We start from the raw sequence: 12,647 nt of genomic DNA, 5'->3' as shown, positions 1-12,647 counted from the left end.
ATGCTTGTGCCAGGCCTTGTGGAGTTACTTTGTCCATGAGTAACTTAGTGTTTAGCCAAGATACAGGGGGGACCCTGGGCAAAATTTGGGAACTTTTCTCTAAATAAGTCCTTCATCTGTGGCATTTCATGATAGATTCCAGCCATTTCAGCCTCCCAGAACTTTGATGTCTTGTGGAGACCACTGTGCTTTCCTTGGATTCTCTCTCCCTCGACCAAGTCCAAAAATTGCCTCTAGGTATAAAGATAAGGTAAATTGTAAGACACCCTTTGATTTTTCCTATTCTCTCAGGCATGATAGTCTGGAGCTTTCAGTTGTCTAATGTTTAAACATAGCTGTCCTGTATATTTTGTGCAGTTTTCAGTTATTTTAAATGGGATGGCTAGTCTGATACTAGCTTTTCTGTTATGACTGGAAACAGATGTCTCAAATGTTGTTAATGGTTAACTCATTTTCCTAGGCAGCACTAGTGGTAAAGAACCCACCTGCCAATGCAGGAGACAAAAGCGACACGGGCTCGATCCCTGGGTCAGAAAGATCCCCTGGAGGCGGGTTTGGCAACCCACTCCAGTATTCCTGCCTGGAGAAGCCCACGGACAGAGGAGCCTGGCAGGCTATGGTCCACTGGGTCGCAGAGTCGGACATGACTGAAGCGAATTAGCGCACATGGCACACAGCTCATTTTTAGGTGAGAACACACAGGAATTAAAATGGGACAAAGAGTATATTTGTGGCAGTTTCACATAACAAAAAAAAAAAATGTTCTTCAAGTCCGAAAATGGATTCTAGTCCTAGCTATTCCAGTTAATCCACTTTGGTTATGGCAATTAACTTTGCTAAGTCATCATTTTCTAAGTTTGCAATTTTTCTAATAGTCCAACAGTTAGATTATTAGATAAAATTGTATTATTTCATAAAATTCTGTAATTGTAGTGTCCAGAAATTAAGCTTCAACAAAGATACTTTAATGATAAGATATATATGAAAAACTAATTTAATAAATGCTTCAATTTAATCATTATTATTATATGTTCTTAGAAATTTAAATGTATCAAGATAAAAAATGTTAGAAACCATGACAGTTTTAATAAAAAACAAAAATAAATTTATCTTTTCAGATTTAATATCACGTTTATGTTTTAACTGTTTAGGGGAGTTAAAGCATAAAGTTAAAGACTGTCCTTAATTACCATCTGTAACATAAATAAATCTTTATACTGAAAGTTCTCACTTGTTTTTATTTTAGCTAAGGAAATCCACCTCTCTCCTTATGATTTCATGCAAAAAAAATTCTGGCTGCCAAGTAATCACTTAAAATATTCTGAAATAATATATTAATTGTATAACCCTAAAATTCATACTACATAAATAGCAGACAACTGGCAGTCCATGGCCTCTTGAGAGTAAACTGTATTATCAATTTCTATATTTTTAAAAAATCTGCTTTCATATTTTTTAATGTGATATTAAACCCTGATATGAACAATAGACTAATTTTTAAAGCAATAATAGTATCAATAGGCTTTTGCTCATATATCATAAAAAGCTCTTTAAAGAACTTCCAACATAAATAATTATGCATGACCTCCCCTGTCGGAATCCATGTTGAACATCCTTAATCAAATTTTGTTACTCCAGGTGCTACCTTTTGAATCTCTTAAAATGTTCTCTAAATTCTTTAATTCACACTGCGTGGAAAATCTCTGCTGTTATAGCTACTGATTTGTGTGTGAACATTCCACAGTCATGCTGTGGAATTTTGTATGTTGTATTTTTTTTTTAAACTAAATTGGGCCTTTCCTATTTTTCTTTAATTGAAGTATACTTGGTTTACAATATTGTATCAGTTCCAGGTATGTAGGAAAATGATTCAGTTACATATATATTTTCAGATTATTTTCCATTATAGGTTGTTATAAGATACTAAGTACAGTTCCCTGTGCTACATAGTAAATCCTTGCTGTTTACCTGTTTTTTGTACATTTGTTTGTAACTGTTAATCCCCGACTCCTAATTTATCCCTCCCAATCTCCCTTTCCACTGTGGTAATCACAGTTTTTTCTACATCTGTGAACCTGTTTCTGTTTGTATACAGATTCATTTGTGTTATTTTTTAGATTCCACATATAAGTGATACCATATGTAATAAAACTTATCTTCCTCTGATTTCACTTATTATGCTATTATCTAGGTCCATCTATGTCACTGCAAATGGCAATATTTCATTCTTTTCATGGCTGAGTAATATTCCATTATATAAATATACCACATCTTCTTAAACCAAATCTGGTGACGGGCACTTGAGTTGTTTCCATATCTTGGCTGCTGTAAGTAGTGCTGATAGGTATGCTGAGGTGCATGTATCATTTCAAATTAAGAATTTTTGTCTTTTCTGGATATATGTCCAGGAACGGGACTGTTAGATAATACGGTAGCTCTATTTCTAGTTTTTAAACAAACATCCATACTGTTTTCCATGATGTTTGCATCAATTTATATTTCAAATGGACCTCTCTTTTTAAAAAATATTTTATTTATTTATTTTATTATTTGGCTGTACCAAATCTTAGCTGCAGCATGCAGGATCTTTCGCTGTGGTACTTACACCCTTAGTTGCAGCACATGGGATCTAGTTCCTGACCAGGGATCGAACCCACACCCTCTGCATTGAGAGTGAGGATTCTTAGCTACTGGATCAACAGGGAAGTCCCAAGGTTCTTTCTTAAACTTCTTAATGTTTTTTTGTTGTTGCTGTTTATTTAGCTATTTTTCAAACTAACAAATGGTAAATATTGTAGTTTAAATTTTCCTCTGACTTAAAGGCATTTGATAAAGTCTATTATTTATTTCTATCCTGACTGTCATATGTGAGTAATTCCCTCATTACTTATGTGATCTTTCAGTAGTAACAGGGAAAAATCACTGCAATGAAATATGTATACATACAAATATTAAGGGAATATTTACTTTTTTCTAAGTCAGACTTACTATACATATACTACTCCCATCTTGCTAACTTGTTGACATTTTCCTTTTCATGATTTCTGAACTCCTTGTACTAGTTCTCATAGCAACTAGTGACCTAATTTCCCATAAACTGTTTTCTGTCACACAACTTATCTTTCTCTTATACCGCATGAGAAATGGAAATACAGAACAAACAGAAGATTGTGAAAATTTCCATCAATTTGTAAGTTTGAGGTTTTATAACACCAGAGAACAAGAGTTCTTAAATTTTAGTGGGACTAGGCAACATCTGGAGACATTTGTTGAAATTCAGATTCCCAAGCTCAAGAGATTCTTAATAGGCTTGGAGTGGGGCCCAGAAGTCTGAATTTGTAACATACAGACCAGATGATTCTGGTGGAGGTTTTCTCAGAAAGTCACTAGCCTTATGTGCACAATAGAGTAAAGTAAGATAGAGGCGGGACTAGGAGAGAGGCATCCTAGAAAGGAGACAGAAAAAGATAATCTCCAGGTTGATGGTGAAGGGACCAGGGTGGTTATAGGGAATAACCAGGTCAAACTGGAGAGAGATAACATGGGTTTTTTCCATTCCTTCATTGATTTCATTATCTTTTTCATCATTTCCACCACTGTAATCTCATGCCATTAGTGATAGTACACAGAAAGCTAGCAAAAAACAAATAAATAAAATATAATTACTAACTGCTGAGGAAAAAAATAAAGATGTCTCATAAAGGAGATGCTATCCAGGTGGCTCAGTAATAAAGAATCCACTTGCTAAATGCAGGAGAGGCAGGAGACATGGATTCAATCCCTGGGTCAGGAAGATCCCCTGGAGGGGGAAATGGCAACCCACTTCAGTATTCTTGCCAGGACAATCCCATGGACAGAGGAGCCTGGTGGGCTATAGTCCACAGGGTCGTAAAGAGTTAGACATGACTGATCACGTGTCCTGCGTAATACAATAATTCACACAGCTTACTACTACTTCTCTGAAAAAGATTCCAGGAGGTAACTGAGGGAAAATAAAACTTATCTACCACAATGCTAACCTCAAAAAGCTATATATCTAAAGTAGTTTTCATTTTCCATTTACTTTGCACTTGTGCCCACAAATTTTTCCTAATATCTTTTTCAACACATGGATAATGTTTAGCCAATGCCCATAGTAGTGGGTGCTGTGTGATTACTAAAATCATACAAAGTAATTCTAAAACCACTTGATTCCAATTTCAAGGAGAAGGACCATCATTCTGATATTCTAGAGTATAGAGAAGAATGGTATCACTTTTGCCCTCACTGAAACTTCTTAATTAGTTAACCTTTTAACCTTCATTTTGATTATGTATCTATTACTGAAATACAGTTATTTCTCTTTGATTCCATTCTGAGTATCAGAGAGGACTTTTAAGCTCCAACTAGCTTATCTTATTACCCATCTTATATAATTCCCTCCTTATTTCACTGCAGTAACCTTCACCATATTAGAGTCCTTTACTTTTTACTTCAGTTTTATATTACTTAGCAATAATCTAAAAATAGCCATTAGTCCCTGATATTCCTAATATTTTATCATAAAAGAAAAAATAATTTACATTTTTCCTATGACTATACCACCTTTTTAGTCCTACTGTTGATCTGGTATTTAATTGATAAATGGGCATTGCCCTGTGATTATCAACAAAGCTTTCAAAATTTAAACTTTATTAAAAAAAATTAGCTAGCCTTATTTTCCCCTCCAAAAAGCTCTATCAACACCCAACACCAGTATTTAACTGACTTCTCTCTCTTACTGAATTCTTAAAAGTAATACTGAGACAAATGTTTACAAATACATTTATTACTGAATCATGTTCTGACTTTTATAAAAATTGTGAAAGTTCTCTAAATTTTACAAACTGAAAAAAAAAAATAAATAAAAGAAGTCTTTGAACATCCAGTTTTAAATAAATTGACCTCTCAAGTCAAAAAGCAAAATAGCAGTGACATTTTTGTTTTATACTCAACCTTTCATCTAAGAACATGTAATCTGAAAGAGTGACTATTAGCCCAATTTTACCACTGAGGCATAGAATTACAGAGATTGAACTGAACTCAAGAGGTTATCTAATCTAGCTTCCATCACCAGGAATGACTACATTTGAACAATCCAAGAGATGTCCGCATTCTCTATTTTTCAAAATCTCCAGGGAAGATGTTACAACTTGCCTTAGCAATTTGCTCTGGTGTGTAACATCCCTTATTTCACTTATAATCCAAATCTGCAGATAAGGAAATAAAATCCAGTTTCCCAGTTCCTTAGTAAATATTCTTACCCAGATGTAGTTATTAAACAACTATAAAAATAAGTAGATGAAGAAATAGATATTTCAATAATAAAAATTTCCAATATCTAGTCAACTATTCACCTGTTTCTAGCAATATTCATTTTGAAAATATTCTGGTATAACAAAATGATTTATAGCTATCTTCATTTCACAATGTTTCCCATTAATAAGAAAAATAAATTCTATTAGATGTGCATTTATGAGCCCTAAAGAGAAGAATGGGCTTTCCTGGTAGCTCAGCTGGTAAAGAATCCGCTTCCAGTGCATAAGACCCCGGTTCAACTCCTGGGTCAGGAAGATCCCCTGGAGAAGGGATAGGCCACCCACTGCAGCATTCTTGGACTTCCCTGGTGGCTCAGACCGTAAAGAATCTGCCTGCAATGCAGGAGACACAGGTTTGATTCCTAGGTTGGGAAGGTCCCCTGGAGGACAGCATGGCAACCACTCCAGTACTCTTGCCTGGAGAATCCCCACAGACAGAGGAGCCGGGCAGGAGCTCCAGCCCGTTGGGGTCGCAGAGTCAGAGGCAAACAAGCGACTAAGCACAAGCACAAAGAGAATAACCCTCATACAGCGTGAAGTAAGCCAGGAAGATAAAGACCAATGCAGTGTACTAACGCACATATATGGAATTTAGAAAGATGGTAATGATAACCCTATGTGCAAAACAGAAAAAGAGAATAGCAAGATAAGAATTTAACGGGAACTTTCTGGGTGCCAGGCATTGTACTCCACACATACTACCACATTGAACACTAACATCAGTTTTATCAGATAGGCATATTACTATCACTAGTTTTCAGATAAAGAAATTGAAACTCAAAGTAAGTTATAAAAGGCCTTACAGATAGTGAATGACAAAGCTAGGATTAAAATCTAAATAGTTTGGTTATGTTTCACTGTCTCTCTAATCCATATTTAATACATTTTCATTGCTTTTATTATTGTTATTATTATCAAGCTACTTTAAGATTCACTGAAAAATTCTTACCTGGATGAAAAGTCTCCCCCTGACCCCCAAATTCCCATTAGTTTCTCTGTATTTTTAATATCAAAGACCTGGGAAGTACAAGAACCTTCTTTAAAAAAATACATTTATATGACAATACTTTAAAATTTATTTCTTAAAGTTTGGTGAATTGTCACATGATTTTTCTTAGTCCTATCCAGATTTACTTTTTAAAATGCATATGGATACTTTTAAACTGAATCCTTGCTATTTCAGATGTCACTGATTACTCTGAAAAGTAGAGGGGTTTCTAGGTTTTAACTACTCTTCTAAATGAAAAGGAGTAGCTTTGAGCTTTGACGCTAGTTAAATTGACTTCAACCTAAATACCCTGTAAAGTATTATAACCAACTGGGATGTTTCCTCAAGTGTAAACATAACTTTTACCTAAGGAAATGGCCGAGTACATTGGCCAAATTATTTCCTGAAATGCTGTTGCTTTATTTAAGTAAGTTATGTTGTTAGTGCAATAAACATACTTCTAAACAGCTGAATTTTTGCATTCTATATAATGACTCCTTAATATTTCAGTTTATTAGTTGACAGTGATATACAGAAGGAAAAAACACATTTCAAGAGCCATAAAAACTTTGAAATTTAATTTTTACCTCAATATTTAATACAAGATTACCTTTTTCATTGTTTCCTTTCCCACTGTAATCTCATGCCCATCCTGCCCCATGCCATTCTTAAAGAGCAGAATTCGGGCTGAGGTCTTCTCAATAAGTTTCTGCATTCTAACAGAAAGAACAGGCTTGGTTTTCCGTCTTTTGACATCAGTAGGAAGCATCAGCCCATTCATTGTCCAAGTTACTTTCTTCATTAACAACAGATGGTCTAGAAGAGATTTTTTTTTTAAAGTCAAGTCAATATTTGGCTTCGAAATTAAAAATGGACACATCACACTTCCCCTCCCCCTATTACCTATATTGAATACACCGGCCACTCTCCATTTAGATGCTGGTTTCCTAAAATGCTACCACCAGCTTCCCACTAACCGTGACATAAGCTGTAGCAAGCTGTCTGCTCTGATAGCCTGCATAAATCATCATTTCTGAAGGGAACAGATGTTCAGGGTATGAAAGAGTAATACCACAATTTAGTCCTAATTAAAATTCACCTTAGCATGCCTCTATCACTGGTCACGTGCACTGAGCTGAAAGCGTCCATTGAAAGGGTCTAAGATCCTTTGCTTACTATTAAACAACATGGGTCCTGAACTTTTGTGTTCTTTAAGGGTGGGAAGACACCTTTTTCCTCTTCAATACGATTATTAACCATGTTGCTTTAAAGAAGACAACCTCCAAGTAGTAGCCTTACACATAATTCTTCTCTTGTGACTAGAATGAAGGTGCCTTCTAGGACATCTCTGGTAAGAGATTGAAACTATTTCACTAAAAATGAAACCCAGTTTTTCATTAACAATTTATTTTGACCCATACATTTTCAAAGATGTGTACATGAATATAGGTTTCAAAACTCCCACTAATATTAATGGGAGTGCAACTAAATTACTATGTATGACTTTGAAAATGTAGGGGTAAGAATAGAAGTGCAGTATATTGCATACTAAGTTGCTGTCAGCATTCCTCTCTTTTCAAAAGGTTTCATTTCACAAATAAGTAATTTGCACCTGAGTTGTTTATTTTATTTGTGCATTCAATTTATTTTAGATTATATTTTCTGTTCACACAAATTACAAAAATACAATGATTCCTCCCTCATCTGCTTATCTGCCTTAATAAGAGAAACAAAATTTTATTTGCATATAACTGAAAGTAGTTGCATTTATTTATTTACCCAAATTTCCAAATAACTCTTTGCTATTAGCATTTACCTTGAAAGAAGCATGACCTTTTGAACTTAGAAATGTGACTTTATATAAAATCTGCTAGTATTGATATGAAACATGAGCCAGTGGTTTTAAACAACCTTTAGGCCCCAAAATGGCTATATTAAATGTTCGAACAACTTTCTCTCTTCCTCTCTCTCCCCACCAACATATACAGACTCACACATACATACATGTACACACATTTACAGTGAGCAGAAATAAAAGCAAACCTTAGAGAATAAATTAAAACTAGTAGATTATGAATATGATTAAGATTTCAAGAAGAGAAAAAACTTTACAGAAATTAACGACATATTTTATCACTTTGTAATATTAAATTGGAGAAGAAAATGGCAACCCACTCCAGTATTCTTGCCTGGAGAATCCCAAGGACAGAGGAGCCTGGTGGGCTACAGTCCATGGACGGCAAAGACTTGGACACGACTTAGCAACTAAACAATCTTAAATAGATAGGAACTAGAATTAGAAAAATAAGTAGAAGTTAATGAGGTCATACATGCCTGAAAGAATTGAAAACAGGTGGTCAAATAAATGTATGCATGCACATGTATGTTCATAGCAGCATGAACATATTCACAGCAGTTAAAAGATATAAACCAAATATCTACCAATGGATAAATGGAAAAATAAATTGTGGTATATATGTGTGTGTGTGTGTGTGTGTGTGTGTGTGTATTTTTATATGAAGGAATATTATTCAGCAATAAAAAGAATAAAATACTGATACATACTACAATGTGGATGATCCACAAAATATTAGGCTAAGTTAAAGAGGATAATGAAAAGATGCTCAACATCACTAATTATGGAAAAATGCAAATCAAAACAACGAGTATCATCTTACAACAGTCAGAATGGCCATCATTAAAAAATCTACAAATAATAAATGCTGGGAAGGGTGTGCAAAAAAGGGAAGCCTCCTATACTATTGGTGGGAATGTAAATTGATAGTAGGGAGAACAGTATGGAGGTTCCTTAGAAAACTTAAAATAGAACTACTATATGACACAACCATCCCACTCCTGGTTATATATCCAGAGAAAACCATAATTCAAAGAGACACATGCACCCCAACGTTTATTGCAGCACTATATACAATAGCCAGGACATGGAAGCAACCTAGATGTCCACCAAGGGAGGAATGGATAAAGAAGAAGTACTATGTATATACAAGGGAATACTTTTGATGCTGTTGTTTAGTTGCTAAATCCTATCCAACTCTGCACCCATGAACTGCAGCATGTGAGGTTTCCCTTTTCTTCACGATCTCCCACGGTTTGCTCAAACACTATCCATTGAGTCGGTGATAACTATCTAACCATCTCATTCTCGGCCACCCTCTTCTCCTGCCCCCATCTTGTCCAGCATCGGGGTCTTTTCTACTGAGTCGGCTCTTTGCTTCAGGTGGCCAAAGTACTGGAGTTTCAGCTTCAGCATCAATCCTTCCAATGAATACTCAGGGTTGATTTTCTTGTAAAACTGACCAGTTTGATCTTCTTGCAGTCCAAGGGACTCTCAAGAGTGTTCTTCAGCACCACAATTCAAAAGCATCAATTCTTCAGCACTTGGCTTTCTTTATGGTCCAACTCTCACATCTGTACATGACTACTGGAGAAACCATAGCTTTGACAATATGGACCTCTGTTGGCAGTCAAGTCTCTGCTTAGTAATACGCTGACTAGGTTTGTCATATCTTTTCTTCCAAGGAGCAAGCATCTTTTAATTTCATGGCTGCAGTCACCACCTGCACTCATTTTGGAGCCCAAGAAAATAAAATTTGTAACTGCTTGAACTTTTTCAACTTCTATTTGCCATGAAGTGATGAGACCAGATGCCATGATCTTAGTTTTTTGAATGCTGAGCTTTAAGCCAGTTTTTCCCTTTGTTCTTTCACTTTCATCAGAAGACTGTTCAGTTCCTCTTCACTTTCTGACTTTAGGGTGGTATCATCTGCATATTTGAGGCTGTTGATATTTCTCCAGGCAACCTTAATTCCAGCTTGTGATTCATCTCAGCCCAGCATTTTGAACAATGTACTCTGCATACAAGTTAAATGAGCAGAGTGACCAAATACATCCTTGACATACTCCTTTCCCAAATTGGAACCAGTCTATCATTCCATGTCCAGTTCTGTTGTTTCTTGACCTGCATACAGGTTTCTCAGGAAACAGGTAAGGTGGTCTGGTATTCCCATCTCTAAGAATTTTCCACAGTTTGTTGTGATCCACACAGTCAAAGGCTTTAGTATAGTCAATGAAGCAGATGTTTTTCTGAAATCCTCTGGCGTTTTCTGTGATCCAAGGAATGTTGGTAATTTGATCTCTGGTTCCTCTGCCTTTTCTAAGTCCAGTTTGGACCTCTGGAAGTTCTCAGTTCATGTATTGTTGAAGCCTAGCTTGAAGGATTTTGAGCATTACCTTGCAAGCATGTGAACTGAGCACAAATGTACAATAGTTTGAACTTGCATTGCCCTTCTTTGGGATTGGGATGAAAACTGACCTTTTTCAGTACTGTGGCTACCGCTAAGTTTTCCAAATTTGCTAACATATTGAGTGTAGCACTTTAACAACATCATCTATTAGGACTTGAAATAGCTCAACTGGAATTCCACCACCTCCATTAGCCTTGCTCATCATAATGTTTCCTAAGGTCCACTTGGCTTTACACTTCATGATGTCTGGCTCTAGGTGAGTGACCATCCATCATTATTATTTGAGTCATTAATACCTATTTTTATACAGTCCTTCTTTGTATTCTTGCCACCTCTTCTTAATCTCTTTTGCTTCTGTTAAGTCCTTACCATTTCTGTCCTTTATCTTGCCCATCCTCACATGAAATATTCCCTTGTTATCTCTAATTTTCTTGAAGAGAAATCTAGTCTTTCCCATTCTATTATTTTCCTCTATTTCTTTGCATCGTTCACTTAAGAAGGTCTTCTTATCTCTTCTTGCTATTCTCATGCATTCATTTGGGTATATCTTTCCCTTTCTCCCTTGCCTTTTGCTTTTCTTCTTTTTTCAGCTATTTGTAAAGCCTTCTCAGATAACCACTTTGCCCTCTTGCATTTCATTTTCTTTGGGAAGATTTTGATCACCGCCTCCTTCACCATGTTATGAACCTCTGTCCATAGTTCTTCAGGCACTCTGTTCACCAGATCTAATCCCTTGAATCTCAGCCATAGAAAACGAAATTGTGCCATTTGCAGAGATGTGGATGGACCTAGAGACTATCATACAAAGTGAAGTAAGTCAAAAAGAGAAAAACAAATATAGCATATTAACACACATATGTGAAATATAGAAAAATGGTACAGATGAACTTATTTGCAAAGCATAAATAGACACACAGACGTAGAGAACCTATGGCTATAAAGGGGGGAAGGAGAAGTGGAATGGAGTAGGAGATTGGGATTGGCATTCATACAACACTATGTGTAAAACAGGTAACTAATGAGAACCGGTTGTACAGCACAGGGAACCCTACTCAGTGCTCTGTGGTGATCTAAATGGGAAGGAGCATCAGAAAAGGGGGGATACATGTACACGGATAGCTGATTCACTTTGCTGTATGGCAGAAACTAACACAACAGTGTAAAGCGACTATACTCCAATAACATCTTTTTAATTAAAGAAAAAGAAATGAAAGTCAAAAATTAATAATAAAAATGAAAAAAGGATATATACCATATAATTCTATTTATAAGAACTATCCAGAATAGGTAACTCCACAGAAACAGAATTCAAACAGATGTGTGCCAGGGGCTAGAAGAGGAGATAGTAGGGAGAAACAAATGGATAAGGGGTTTTACTTTGGAATGATGGGAATGCTTTGGAACTAGACAGTACTATTGCCACTGATTGTTCACTTTAAATGATTAATTTTATGTTATGTGAATTTCATCAAAACAAAGAAAGAAAGGAGAAGGAAAGTGAGAAGGAGGGGAGGCACAGGAGGAGGAAGAAGGAAACTATTAATGGCCAGTTACCTCTCTGAAAATAAAAAGCTTCTCTCACTGGGAAAAAAATAAAATAAATTCCTGTACTTTGATAGGAATGTACCCACAATGTGGAGACCCTCCAGATGTTTAAAGGATATAAACCTTTAAACTAGGTTTGAATCTCAGCTCTGTTACTTAGGAGCCCCAGATGAGTTACACGTCCTTGCATCTCTTGATTTCTCATCTACAAAGTATGTAGTGGGCACCCCTCCACCACCTGATGAGGATTAAATATCTTACAAGGAAAAGTACCTAACACACTGAAATCACCCCATAAATGTTGGCTTCTCTTTCTGCGTCCCTGAAACTCCATGTTTAGTATGTAGCTTTGGAATATACTGAGCCATCAGAGTCCAACCAGGAAATCAGAAACCACTCAGAGTACTTGAGAAGAGGGACAGAATGCAGGGAATTGGTTATGTAAGTGATGGGAAAGACTGCAAAGCAACAAAAGGACAGTGACACAACCAAGAGATCAGTAATAGCAAGAAA

At 36.0% G+C, this 12,647-nt stretch overlaps 1 protein-coding gene across 1 annotated transcript in view; it reads right to left on the bottom strand.

Moving 5' to 3' along the window:
- DCDC1 (doublecortin domain containing 1) overlaps positions 1 to 12,647 on the bottom strand; it is a 423,479-nt gene that overhangs the window by 372,202 nt on the left and 38,630 nt on the right. The window contains exon 5 of the mRNA XM_065944379.1: positions 6,935 to 7,140. Coding sequence (XP_065800451.1) covers positions 6,935 to 7,140 — 206 coding nt within the window. The remainder of the gene's footprint in view (positions 1 to 6,934; positions 7,141 to 12,647) is intronic.

The sequence above is a fragment of the Muntiacus reevesi genome, chromosome 9 (assembly GCF_963930625.1).
Source record: "Muntiacus reevesi chromosome 9, mMunRee1.1, whole genome shotgun sequence".
Taxonomy (NCBI): Eukaryota; Metazoa; Chordata; class Mammalia; order Artiodactyla; family Cervidae; genus Muntiacus; species Muntiacus reevesi.
This window is presented reverse-complemented; position numbering and strand designations above follow the sequence as displayed.